The sequence below is a fragment of the Gymnoscopelus braueri genome (assembly GCF_963280865.1).
Source record: "Gymnoscopelus braueri genome assembly, chromosome: 2".
NCBI lineage: Eukaryota > Metazoa > Chordata > Actinopteri > Myctophiformes > Myctophidae > Gymnoscopelus > Gymnoscopelus braueri.
This window is the reverse complement of record NC_137604.1, coordinates 45792392-45807527: the sequence shown is the minus strand read 5'-3', so window position 1 is coordinate 45807527 and position 15136 is coordinate 45792392. Positions and strand designations below refer to the sequence as shown.

The 15136-nt window shown below is 44.9% G+C and overlaps 1 protein-coding gene across 1 annotated transcript; it reads right to left on the bottom strand.

Annotated features, from left to right (window-relative positions):
* Positions 1–3656: 3656 nt before the first annotated feature.
* Positions 3657–12905, bottom strand: LOC308105113 (zinc-binding protein A33-like). The gene is made up of 2 exons (XM_080455745.1): positions 12881–12905; positions 3657–5347 (listed from the first exon to the last, which is right to left on the bottom strand). Exon 2 carries the CDS (start codon positions 5255–5257, stop codon positions 3827–3829), a length of 1431 nt encoding a protein of 476 aa, XP_080311871.1. The 5' UTR covers positions 5258–5347; positions 12881–12905; the 3' UTR covers positions 3657–3826.
* Positions 12906–15136: the final 2231 nt, after the last annotated feature.

Genomic DNA, 15136 nt, shown 5'->3' with positions numbered 1-15136 from the left:
ACATGGAAGCAGAACACTGAATGGAAACATTTGTATAACTGCTCAACTTGAATTGTGTTTCCTGGTGAAGACCTAATCAATATGTTTCTTCTTGACATCAAACCATCTGTATGTCCAGCTGTTCCAACTGTCATAGTCTCCTGATGGTTTGAGTGACCTCAGCAGGGGTGCAAAGTAACTAAGTACATGTACTCAAATACTGCACTTCAGTACAATTTTGAGGTATTTTTTACTGGAGTATTTCCAATTTTCAATACTTTTACATCCACTACATTTCAGAGGCAAATATTGTACTTTTTACCCCTCTACAATAATTTTAAAACTTTAGTTACTATACTTGTATATTTTGGTTATGACAAAACATACATTAACCACTTCAGCCCTGTACTATGGCTATTTGAAAATAGCCGATCTACAGCTCACAACGCCCGCAATGTGCCCCGTTGTGAGCTTGTAGATCTGTTATTTTAATAAGATTTTTATACATTTTATACATTTGAAATACATTCGAAATACCTCACTTTTACTTAACATAAGTAAAAGTATTTCTGCATTGTGGTATTGATACTTCTAAGTAAAAAAATTGAGTACTTCTTCCACCACTGTACCTCAGGGTGCAACAGCACTGTCTCTCAGATCTAATATAAATCATTGTTGTATGGATCTAATTCCTTATTGAAACTCTATAAACTTGATGCAGTGATGACTCACTATAGAGATGTTCAGCTGTACATGATGTTCAAATGATGTACCAGACCACCGTGACCGTGAGCATAAATATGCTGACTCGAACCACAGCTTGCCTATTCTTGGAGGAGCATTTGCCAAAAATAGCAGATCTACAAGCTCCCAACGCGCCACGATGTGACGTGTTGGGAACTTGTAGATCTGCTATTTTGGGCGAAGAGATTTGGTGTTGGCAGAAAAAAAGCGGTCCAAATACAGTTGCAAATCAGGTTAGTTTTACTAAGGATTGCGAGATCAAGTGGTTAATTCTCCATAAAAGTCATTAGCCTCACCATAGAGATGATCACAGATGTCCACCTACTGATATGCCTGGTGTTACATTCAATGTAGGGGATAGAACTGTGTGGAAACAATTCAGAGAATGAATCAATGACATCTATAATATTATCCTTGTGGGTCAGGCTTTATTTCGTTTTAGATACTTTTTAGATTATTTTGTCAAAGTGGTCTATTAAATCACAAAGATGTAAATGTAAAAAAACTAATGTGATCCAAGCCTGATAACAAATAAAAAAGCATAATTGTCTCCACTGTACAAACCTCATGTAATGTACAAAATAATATACAAAACCACACAATACAGCAATATTACAATATTACAAATTAGCACAACAAAGGACATAATATTCTCACCTTCTGTCCTGAATCTGATTTACAATATTGATTTATAATAATTTAAATTACTTTTAATAATTATATAAATACAAATTCCCATTGAATGTAAATATTTCATTTTGAACACAAAGCTGGACAAGATGAACAATCTAGGATTACAATAGAATCTAGGATTACCTTATATTAAAATGTGTATAAAACATAAGACAAATCAAAGTGTATCAGTAGTTGATATTAAATGTATATAAAACATAAGACGAATCAAAGTGTATCAGTAGTTGATATCAAAATGTATATAAAACATAAGACAAATCAAAGTGTATCAGTAGTTGATATTAAATGTATATAAAACATAAGATGAATCAAAGTGTATCAGTAGTTGTCCAGCAGTAAATGCTGACTAAACAAAACATAAACAGCTACTTATTAAATCTGCATTAAAACTCTTCATGTGGATTTGATCAATTTCACTCCAGAAACATGCAATAAAGACAATTACACTAACTTCTGTCACAACATGTTTCTGAAACAAGAACATCTGAAAAACCTAAGCCTGATTTTCATTAACACGGCAAAAATGGAAAAATGGCTGTTCACAATACGACACATCGTGACCCGTTGTGAGCTTGTAGATCGTCTTTTTTATGTATGTATTTATTTGACAGGTTTAAAACATTAAACTGTTCTCTTTTATTTTTCTTATTTAGTTGGGATGCCAGTCAGGGTTCTCTCTTGGCATGTAAGATTGGTCAGTTTGTTTTGTTTATAGTTTTTTATTTTAAATGTTTAAATCAAACCCTACAAAATAATGCACCCGTTAAAATGCACGCTCTACACACTGAATGACCACATCCAACACAATAAGAACCATGCAAGCACAACAATATGAACCAAAATAATCCTATATCCTATTTAAAGACGTTTACAAAAACACATTCACATATTTAAATACCTTGGCAAAACAATTACCACAGTCCTAAAGTCAATATACTGCGCATATATAAAAAAAAATCCAACTCTAAATTCAACTATAGGGCTTTTGCTTTTCTTTTTTTTGTCCAGGTTTGTCATAGAAAAAAAGCAAGTCATGGTCAATTATTTTCAGTTCATTTGGTGAATGCAAGCAAATCCAAACTCCAATCCAGTTCATTTTGAACCACAACAAACAAACAGTTTATGACACTTAGTAATCAGTTAGTCTTGTCTTACTGTATACAACATAATAACCTGCCACTGCTCTCCTGAACATGAAAGTGTGTCATTAGTCTCCTGTACTAATGAGAGTGTTGCTCCACTGATCCTCTCTACATAATATCTATATTCTTAGTTGACTGGAGTCTCCCAGGGGTCTGTATGTCATCCCCTCCTTTTGTCCATTTACTCCAAATAGCTGATTTACAAGCAAGCTTGGCTATTTCTGCTGATATCATTACATGTAATTGTGTGTTTCTGGGGAACCGCACACGCACGCACGCACGCACGCACGCACGCACGCACGCACGCACGCACGCACGCACACACGCATGCAATCACTCTCACACACACACACACACACACACACACACACACACACACACACACACACACACACACACACACACACACACACACACACACATTTTAACAATTTATTTATGTCCACACAAAAGTAAATGTATACAAGGACACAAATATGACGGTGCAGCAAGGTTACATCCACAAAGTCAAGGCATAATGTCCTCATGATACAACAAGCATGTCATGTGACCCAGCCCTCCATGGGCACCAGCAGCAGTGTCTCCATATGGTGGCTGCATGACAATCATAGCAGAGACAGCACAACACTCTGCCAGCCCTCCTGCCTCGTTTCTGGGCATCCCAAGTTGTCGAAACCCGCTCTAACAACCAGTCTGCGGGCAAATCCCAGGCTGGACAGAGGAAGAGGAAACAATGTTCCCAGTCCACTCCGCACTGCCGCCCGGTGTCAAAGTGCTCTCCGTAGCTTCTCCCATGAGCCCGAAAGTCAATTGTTCTGCCGCTAGTGGACACACCGCTAGATGGCCGCCGGGTCTTTATCCACCGCCGGGTGGTAGTTACACCGCCTCTCTTCCCGGTAGCTGCTCAAGGGAAGGGCCGCCAGGCAACGTTGGCTGTCGGTATACTCCATCGATCAGCAGCACCTTCTTGTACGCAAGCTTGCGATCGTAATGAAGCACACAGTCCCCAGAAGTTGCGAATGCATCTTAAATGTGCACCTACTACATTAACGGTGGTAGTTACAACGGGGCAGTTTAACGTCATGCCCAGCACACACACACACACACACACGCACGCACGCATGCGCACACACACACACACACACACACACACACACACACACACACACACACACACACACACACACACACACACACACACACACACACACACACACACACACACACACACACACACACACACACACACACACACACACACACACACATCACTGTACACAATGCTTCCTCCCAGATGGCTCTTCTTGGCAGACTTTGATATCAGTAGTTGTGTTATCACCAGCCATACCAACATATATAAATGGATAGAGTTTCTCAGTGAAAGTGTCTTTATGAGTGTAGATGTGAGTCATGTCTTCAGGGTCGTAGAAGGACACCTCACCCCTGTCATAGTCCAGCTGAACTCTGATCCTCTGAGGATTCCTCTTCAATTGGAGGGTTTCTCTATCCCCATCAGTGTACTTCCCACTACTCTGCTTTAAACACCAGAATCCATTTGATGGTGAGACAAATTTCTCTCTCTTCCTGTCAACAGACGCTTTAGCCAAACCTATATTCCAGTCAGAATGCTCTCCAACCTCGACCTCCCAGCTGTGTTTTCCTGAACTGAAACCCTCTGAACCCAGAACTCTGGCATACTTAGTGAACCTCTCTGGGTTGTCAGGAAGCTGCTGATTTGTGCCTGTTTGTCTTACACTGGTCAGGTCTTCAGACAGACAGAGCCAGGGGGCTGCTGTGTTTGGGTCCAGAATGACAGGAGTGAACTTGACCTTCTCCTCCATCTTCTCCCACACTCTGAAGGTCAGGTTTTCCAGATGTTTGGCCATGTCTATCAGAGCTCCAGAGACCAGCTGTGGTTCTGACAGTTTACACTGGACTCTGGCGCTGGCCTGAGTTTGTTTATAACTGCTCAGATATGACACATTGGGTTTCTGCAGCTCTTGTTCTACAGCAGAGATGCTGACTGAGAGAGAGGAGATCTGCTCCTGAATGATCTTCATCTCCTTGTTGACAATCTTATTCTTCTGCTCTTCTTCCTCCCTCAGAGCTGCCATTTTGGTCTTCTCTTCCTCTCTCAGGAACTTGTGGATCTTTTCAAACTCTGCTTTGATCTGCTTCTTTCTGTTCACCACCTGCTTCTTGTTGTGTTGAACCACTTCACTGTATGTCTGTTCAAGCTTTTTGTATTTGTTCCTCTTGTCCCGTAGAGAGATGAGGTCAGGCTTCAGTTGGTCCTTCAGGTTATTGACTGCTTGTTCTATATTAACCAGAGTGTGACCACTGTCGTGAGGAAAGTCACAGATATGACACACAGCTCTCTGTTCTTCCTCACAGAACAGTTTTGGCTCCTCTGGATGTTCACTACACAACACCTTGACTTCCTCTCCAGATGACTCAGCTTTCTGTCTCCCAGCATAATTGTCAGCTAGTTCCTTCAGTTTTAAGTTAAAGTGAGCAATGATATCCTTTGACGATTTTCTCTTACAAATGGGACAGTTCTTGTTTTCACTTTGTTCCCAGAATTTCTTCAAGCAGTTGGAACAGAAGCTGTGATGGCAGCTCAGAGATGCCGGGTCTCTGAAAGTCTCTGAACACACATAGCAGTTCAGGTAACGTTCAAGGAAAGTTTTCTCTGCCATTTCCTTTGGTTTGCAAAGTGTCTTTAAATAACACGACTCACCAGTTCACATCCACATTCAACTCACTGATCAGAGAGTCTCCAAACAGTGCTGTAGAGGAAAAAATGTTCTGTTGTTCAATAAATGTGATTTGCTTCAGTATAAAAGTATCCTTCAATGAATGACCAGATTAAACACTTTATATTCCCCTAACAGTTCTAAAAACCTGTATTGTATTGTGTATACATCTTACAGCTTACAATTGCATCACAGCAAAGTGTAGCAATGATAACATTTAGTTATCTTACCTTGTTTACCACTTAAAACCTATATTTCGTTGAACGTTATTCCCATGGTCTACACTAAATATCTTTGCTGAAAATAGCCGATCTACAAGCTCACAATGCGTCGCAGCGCTTTGTGAGCTTGTAGAGCGGCTCTTTTCAGTGAATGTTCCCTCCTGATTAGGGATAGGATAAGTGGTTAATAGGTTAATTATAAAAATATATATTTATGTGTTGTTAATCATTACTGTTTGATACATCAAACATTATAATGACGGTACCTTACATAATTATTGTGATTCTTACCCTTAGTATTCTACCCTAAAAGTATTGTGATTTATACAAATTTGAAATCAAATATTTACTTTATTGATAAATAAAGTAAATATATATAGATTTGTGATCCTGTAATAACATAATTGTCATACTGTATGTGCATATGGGTGATATGATTTATATTTCATTTATTAATTTTAATATTGAGAAATAATTGATGTTCCAGGTGCAAGAGAAAAACTATTCTACTGTTTGTGTAAAAAGGTAAAAGCTCAATACAAAATATAAATCTGATCACATAATATTCTGTATAGCAGCATTTCATTTTGTGACAAAGGGCTACAGTCTTTCTACTTGAGTATTTCAACAGCTCAACACTGTCCTTCAGGTAGTTTGATTTGATCATTCTGCTGTCATACCATGTGATGTGTTCTTTACAGTAGTTTAATGTTGAGATATTCATGGAGTTGGTACAATGTATGTTCAGGAGGAAGACTACGCCTTCAAACAATGAGATTGTTACAGTACTAACCTTGCCCCTCACTCTACTCCCATGATCTATTTCCATTCCTAGCTCACTCTCTAGGTTACAAGCTTGATCGATCACCATGGTAACCGAGCCAACTCCTCCCTCGACTTATCTGCCACGGTAACTGATCATAGCTCCACCCTTGCCACTCACAGTGGCACCGATGCCATGGTAACTAATCGCTCTCCACCCTGAACTCCACCCCTTCTACCAATAAGTGAGGGTATTTAAACCTGCCAGGTCCGCCTGCCATTCGTGCATTGTTCTTCGCACGTAGAAGAACGACTCCCTCAAGCAATCTGCGACTTCAGTCGCACACAAGCCGCTTCCTAACGTGTTTCCCCGCCAAATCGCCGATCGATCATAAAGTAATTATTCATCACGTACCGTGGACCACATCAGCATTCTTCCTCCTTCGGTGCAACATCAGACAGAGGCCACCCACGGCGTTCCCGTACTCCAGCGATGCAATCCCCACTATCACCCGTTTCCACGATTCGTCAGCGACCCGGTCCATGCCGTCTCGCGGGCCGCGAGTCACGGCACTTCCCGGTTGTACTTCACAACGCCACCCACCAACGTTGCGGGATACAGACACCACCGCGACCGGAGAATTCATTTTCTCACCCTGCCGCTTCACCTCTTCAAAACCGGCTCACTCCACAGGACCCTCGCTGCGCTTCGGCGACGTCACACTCAGGTCCAGAGCTGCTCTGCGCCGAGCCCGCGCCAAATGATTTTCCCGCTCCACCAACGCAACAACACACAAAAGTTAAGTCTACTCCAACATCCTAACAATACCAAACGTTTCCCCTCCTGCAGGCTTAGTAGCCTACCCATGCAATTCATATTTAACACTTCATACTGCCCCGCGTGTTGCTTTGTTTTCACTATGCTGTCTGATCATGCCTGATCACCCCTTCTAATCTATTCCATTGTTTCACCCCCCCACTTTATCCATCTACCCATTCCTCTTCCATTCCTCCCCACCCCACTTCCATCTACCCTTCCAGCCCCTCTTTTTCCCATCACTTAAACATCATTCTATTTAGCCTGACATCTCCTACTATACTTGCAATAGATTGCTATACGAAATACTTGCATCAAAAGTCAGTTTGATGTTACCATAAACAGCATAACGGCAACAAGCATTGCTTCAATAATTTGTGCTAATCAAGTTCATACAAAGATAATCACGACATGTTACTATTAATCATAACAGTAAAACATGTTTACACTTATTCCACTACTCTTGTAGTACCTCAGTACCTCAGTATGTCCACCCTCATTTAAGAACCTATCCAGATTGAATGAATGTTTTCCATCGACAAACATTCATACACAACCATTTATTTGTACGATGTTGGAAGGATTGAATACAATAGCAAGCTGATTTATCGTGGCTATGATATGAAGCAATCTGCTATACATTAACATTCATTCATTCATTCCTTCCACTAATCCTTCTATCTATCCTCCCATCATACATCCCTCTCCATCTTGTCTCCCCATCATTAACTCATCCTTTCACCCATCCTTCTATCCTCCATTCATTCAGCCCCTCATTCATCCCTACATTTAATCCTACTTTCCCCTAGGGCTGCACAATTAATCGAATTTGAATCGTAATCACGATTAACTCCCACAATTAAATCAACATTTCTGATTATTGACATTTAAATGTATGACACACTGAGCTTAAACATGTGTACATTAGCAGGAATGTACGAGGAATTTACGTGAAAGTTGTGTTATGTTTCGTGACAGACCAATACAACTATTGTCACTAAAATGAATGAATAATCAGAATCTCAATATTGTCCTCGACAACTGTTGATCATCATTCTGGCCATAATCGTGCAGCCCTCCCATCCTCCCTCCCATCCAGTCTCATGCTAGCATTTAATGCTATACTACTCTACCACTCGGCTTGTAGTCAGTCACTATTGCTACTCACATTTAGCCATTGCTAATCCGCTATACCTATTAACCGCCTCGGTCCAGCAGACCAGGCCGTTTTTCACTACTCCATGCATTCCCCTCACCCCCCGTGCCTGCTCCCTCCCCCCTCCCTTCCCTCCTTTTATCCCCCTTTACCCCATCCCTCCCCCCGTCTTACCAAACCTCCTGGCAAAGGTTTTCATCCCCGTTGTCGCAGGCTTCACTGTCATCCCACCCCTTGCACAATCATCCAACCTCCCTCTAACCCTGTCTCTCCCCTGCTTCCGTCCCCGAGGCCGCTAGTCAGCCGTTGTTTTGCACCGGGCCAGCTACCACCTTCACCCCCCACTCAGATGCCCCCCAAACGGTCATGGGCATTCGGAGCAACCTCCTCTTTTCTTCCCTCCCACCCCACCCTTGTGTGTCACCCCCCCCCCCCCTTTTCTCTCTGCAGCCGCTGTACAGATGCCACCGTACGCTCTTGGCCTCGAGCTCTAGCTGCCCTTCTACCCAGCACAGCAGCCACAGCAGTCATCATCACATGGCTTCCACCCCTACCCGGCAACGACGGGACCTTCCACAGCCCCAGGATCGTCACGCAGTAGCGACGTCCATCATGGCTGCCCCAAGAGCATCTGCGCCAATCCAGCACAACTCGGCACTGCCACAGCAGTAACACCACTACGGCTGCCAGAGACCGCCTGCACCAAATCCCCATCAGATGTCTATCCCTGCAACCGCAGTTCAACTTCAGAGCACACGTTGGCCTACATCAAGTCAACATCCAGCTGGTCCCATGCAGCCTTCATCCATCCATCCCTCCCCTCAATCCATCATTCACCCCTCCTCCCACCAATTCATCCCTCCCGCCCTCCCTCGGACCAGCGCCTCTTCCCTCGGATCGGCGCCATATGCCTCCTCCCTCGGATTGGCGTTGCGCGCCGCCTCCTCCCCAGACCAGCTCAGCACGCCTCCTCCCGCCGCCCTGCGTCTCCCTCGGACTGGCAAAGCACGCCTTCCTCCTGACGCCATGCGTCTCCCTTCACCTCCTCCCTCGGATCGGCGCTGTGCGCCTCCTCCTCCCTCCACCGGCTCCTTGCGCCCCCTCCTCCTTCGGACCGGCGCCGTGCGCCTCCTCCTCCCTCGGATCGGCACAGCGTGCCTCCCTCCATCCCTCCCTTCCTCCCTCCCTCGGATCAGCATTGCGTGCCTCCCTCCCTTGAATCGGCATTGCGTGCCTCCCTCCGTTGGATCGGCATTGCGTGCCTCCCTCCATTGAATCGGCATTGCGTGCCTCCCCCTCCATCCCTCCCTTCCACCTTCCCTCCCTCCCTTGGATCGGCACAGCATGCCTCCCTCCCTTGGATCGGCATTGCGTGCCTCCCTCGGATCTGCACAGCGTGCCTCCCTCCCTTCCTCCGCTCGTTCCTCCCTCCATCCCTTCCTCCTCCCGTTCCTTCCTCCCCCGGATCGGCACTGCGTGCCTCCCTCCATTGAATCGGCATTGCGTGCCTGCCTTCCCGCCCCTCGGCACTGCGTGCCTCCCTCGGATCTGCACAGCTTGTCTCCCTCCCTTCCTCCGCTCGTTCCTCCCTAGGCACTGTGTGCCTCCCCTTCCCTTGGCACAGAGCGCCTCCCTCCATCCCTTCACCCTCTGTTCATTCATCCATCCACAGAGGAGTCAGCTGAAGAGGATGCAAAGATCATTGATTGCTAAAAAAGTAGCCGAAGATGCCATTCGATTACAAGAATCGACTACCCAGTTAAAGCCATTCGATTACACGTACCGTTCGAATCCACCAGACCATTGTCGCGGCTTCTTTTGGGCTCCTATATTGACCAGCCGCTCTGTTCTATACACTCAGAGAGCCAACCTAATCTCCAACAAAGATCACCCTTCTCAGTCCTACCACAGTATCCAGCAGAAGGATTGCCCGGATCGTCAACAACAATTCCACCTTCAACCTACCGTTCTGTCCCCATACCTCATCACGCTCTTCCCGTACGTCACTTATCCCTGGTCAACGCCATGACCATAAAACACACCTAGATATCAACCCCATAACAAACTCTCCATCGGTGCTCCTCACCCTACCATCCAGCAATACATTCCCGATATCCTCGCTGGATGGATCAACATACTTCGCAAGTCTTCCAACCAAGCAGCAACCTAACTTCTGACTGGAGCACCTCACCCCATGTCTATTGCTAAAACGTAGCATACAACAAAACATCAAACGACTCCCATCTATCTGTTTAAACAACTCCTATCTCAGCCCTTACGAACCCTTGGTCCATCACTTCCATACCAGGCGCTCCTCCCACGCCCTTCCTACTGAACCGTTCAACACAGACACCCGTTCCATCGCTACCCGTCACCGGTTCCTCAACCTCATCAGGGCTTCGCCCTTCCTCCCTCCCCAGGGCTACGCCCTTCGTCCCTCTCACTCCTACCAAAGCCGGATACCCCGTAGGTAACTTCTCCGGCCATTCATTCCGAATCGGTGCTGCTTCTACTTCATCCAGAAGAGGCACCAACGGGCGTTGGACTTCTCAAGCATACACACGTATTTTAGAACCAATGTCCTAAGACCTTAGGAACGCCCACATATCCATGGTCCAGTAAATGTTCTAATTAATGACTAATTATGCTTTCTCTTTTGGGGTCTCGAGTGATTGTGCGTCCACAGATTACTGCCAAGACGGACGCCTATCTCCTCAGACCCTAAGCCAAATACTCAGGTCTCCACCCCCCCTGGAGCCACATGGTTATGCCTCCCCCCTCAGGGCTTCGCGCGCCCTTCCACCCCTCATCAGGGCTACGCCCTTCCTCCCCCACCAGGGCTATGCCCTTCCTCCCCCACCAGGGCTTCGCCCTTCCCTCCCCCAGGGCCGCGCCCCCACTGGGCCCCGTCCTTCATCCCTCCCCAGGGCTACGACGCCCTCCGTCCCACACTCCCATTTGCGCCCCTTATCCAGGCTTCACATGCCCCTTCATCCCCACCTCCCCTTCCTCTGTTCTCACTCCCTCCAGCTCACCTCACCCTAGCCATCCTCTCACCATCCTCACACCTTACATCCTTCACTTACCCTCCTCACTAGATAAATCGTACCCCTTGTCTTCACTCCCTCATCCTCACCCCCTTCCTCATCACCTCCCTGTCTACACATCATCTCCTCCTCCATCTCCACTCCTACATCCCCACCCCTAAAGCCTCCCTTCCTTCCCACCTTCCTTCCCTTCCCTTCCTTCCCTCCATCTCCTAAGCCATGCATAACCAATTCCTTTCCTGACAGGTCCATCTCCTTCTTTTCTAAATAAAGAATGTTAAACAATGTTTGGTTTGAAGGCGTGGTCTGTACTCGTGAAATGGAGTTGGTACAATGTATGTTCAGGAGGAAGACTACGCCTTCAAACAATGAGATTGTTACAGTACTAACCTTGCCCCTCACTCTACTCCCATGATCTATTTCCATTCCTAGCTCACTCTCTAGGTTACAAGCTTGATCGATCACCATGGTAACCGAGCCAACTCCTCCCTCGACTTATCTGCCACGGTAACTGATCATAGCTCCACCCTTGCCACTCACAGTGGCACCGATGCCATGGTAACTAATCGCTCTCCACCCTGAACTCCACCCCTTCTACCAATAAGTGAGGGTATTTAAACCTGCCAGGTCCGCCTGCCATTCGTGCATTGTTCTTCGCACCCCTCCCTCCCTACCCTTTCTTCTGTACTCTCCGATCTGTCCTAGTCTTCAGGTTCCAGACGGGGTCTCGAGTGATTGTGCGTCCACAGATTACTGCCAAGACGGACGCCTATCTCCTCAGACCCTAAGCCAAATACTCAGGTCTCCACCCCCCCCTGGAGCCACATGGTTATGCCTCCCCCCTCAGGGCTTCGCGCGCCCTTCCACCCCTCATCAGGGCTACGCCCTTCCTCCCCCACCAGGGCTATGCCCTTCCTCCCCCACCAGGGCTTCGCCCTTCCCTCCCCCAGGGCCGCGCCCCCACTGGGCCCCGTCCTTCATCCCTCCCCAGGGCTACGACGCCCTCCGTCCCACACTCCCATTTGCGCCCCTTATCCAGGCTTCACATGCCCCTTCATCCCCACCTCCCCTTCCTCTGTTCTCACTCCCTCCAGCTCACCTCACCCTAGCCATCCTCTCACCATCCTCACACCTTACATCCTTCACTTACCCTCCTCACTAGATAAATCGTACCCCTTGTCTTCACTCCCTCATCCTCACCCCCTTCCTCATCACCTCCCTGTCTACACATCATCTCCTCCTCCATCTCCACTCCTACATCCCCACCCCTAAAGCCTCCCTTCCTTCCCACCTTCCTTCCCTTCCCTTCCTTCCCTCCATCTCCTAAGCCATGCATAACCAATTCCTTTCCTGACAGGTCCATCTCCTTCTTTTCTAAATAAAGAATGTTAAACAATGTTTGGTTTGAAGGCGTGGTCTGTACTCGTGAACAATAGATGGTGATCATGTATCACCTGACAGAAAGAGAGTACACAGGGAACATTCAAGAGAAGATTTAACTGCCATTTCATTTGTTTTATAAAGTCTTTTGTTTTATAAAATCTTTAAATAACAAATACTCACCAATTCACATCCAACTTCAACTCAGTGATCAGTAAGTGTCCAAACAGTTCTGTAGAGAAAACAAATGTTCTGTGCTCAGGGTTTCTTCTCTAGTTTTCAAGTGTGATTTTCTCCATTAGTATAAAAACGAGAGAGAGGCATAGCTCAAACTTTACAAAATATAAATGTGATCAGATATCATTCTATCATAGAGCAGCATTTCATTTTGTATTAGCTTGAAGGTCATGTTTTTAGTAAAGAGTAAAGTTCTATAGACAATTCTGTTAAAATAAATGTAACAATAAATGCTCTGGTTTCGTTTGGCCTCATCCCCTCCAGACCCACTAGGATCTGTACCTATAGACTGAACTCTTTGATTTCACTCAAAAAGTACTACATGTCTCCAGTCTGTCTACTTACAGTGAATATCTACAGTGTATTTCAACACACTCAACACTGTCCATCAGTTAGCTTGGTTTGATCATTCTGCTGTCATAAACGTACCATGTGATGTGTTCTTTACTGTTTACTGTTTAATGTTGACAGATTCCACTAGATGGCGGTCATCATTAGCCACCTGAGACAGAGAGAGAGAAAGACAGACACAGAGATAGAATGGATGAAGACAGTGTGAGAAATACAAAGTTAAACACCATACGAATGTAATGTATTCTCATTGGAGAAAAACATAAGAACTCTGTACACAACATAAATCTATGTGGTTTCTGGTTCAGGGCTTACTTGTCAGGACCACCCAGGACCCCAATAGGAAAGCCCAGTGCATTTTCAGTGCTCTCTCCTGATTGGCTTAAATGTTGTCACCTACCTGAAAATGAACAAAATTCTGTTTACTAAAGAGCTGGAGAGACCCCTGTGACCGAACAAACGCTCTGTAGCAATGATTACTATCAGAATATAGTACCTTAACCTTTAAAAAAAATCACTTACCCTACTTTTAATGCATAAGACATAGGGGGGACCGGGGTCTAAAGACTAAAATATTACCTTTAATGCAATAAGTCAGAGTGTTACAATTGCCCCCGTGACGGGGGCAATTGTAACAGTGGTTGGGGGCAATTGTAACACTGTAAAAATAAGTAATATTAACACACTATATCTCAAATAAAAGCACATCACTAAGTAATGTGTTTTTTTTAAATAATTTAATATGTTTTCTTAAGAATGTATTATTTATATGTAATTACAAATATGTTTTTTTTTTATTCAAATTATTTTATTTTTCAATTTTGTTTTTTCAAATGTATGTCTATTTTTTATTTAAATGTATTTTGCTTTGAAATGGGGCAACCATGATGGAATCCCATATTCATTCTACCCTTCCATAGGCAGAGAGAGGACCCTACTGAGCATGTGTAGAAGAAGTCTCACCCCTCTAGCTTGTTTCTGATTAGAATTATTGAGTGTGTTACATTTGCCCCCTGTTACTTTTGACCCCAGTCTCCCCCTAGGAATCAAAGAAGTATGATAATAATAAACCATGTTAATCCATTGATGACTGTTAAGTATAATGTTAATTATGATGAGGAAAGTCACTGTTTTGTTGTAAAAGGTAGACTAAGTGGCTCCCTGTCTCATTCGGAATTGAATAGTCCTGCTTCTCACACACACATGCATAAACATACATGCCCCTCTCTACCTACAAGAACTCATTACACCACAAACATCCACCCACACCCTCACATCTGCAAACAGCTCCCTCCTCCATGTCTCAAGTACCAAGCTCTGCACCATGGCTGACCAGGCCTTCTGCTCGGCTGCACCACACCAGTGGAACAGCCTTCCTAACAGCCTAAGGACACTGCAGACCCTGCACTCTTTTAAGACTAAAATCCTTTTTATACACAAAGGATTTTTTGTGGAAAGGTGTCAACTCCTCCTACTGGCTATACAAATTTTAACATGTACATTAGAGGCTAATTGTTTTAAGTTATATTGGCCCTCATTTATCAATGGAGCGTAAAAAACGGCTTATTTTTTGCCTTAAATCTGGCCGTAAGCCAACTTCCAAGTGAGATTTATCAAAGGATCCTATACAGCCAATCCTAGTGTACATTTGGTTTTAGCTTTGATAAATCTGACGGCTGAAACCAAGCGTCATTTAAATAACACACCCTTAAATATTCTCGAAACACCCCGATTTTACGACATGAAAAACCGGAATATGACCAAAAAAAAGGCATGGAGAAGAGTTTCCCCCGCCCGCCTCACTGCCTGTCAAGTCACACACGTCTCACACACACACACACGCACACGCAC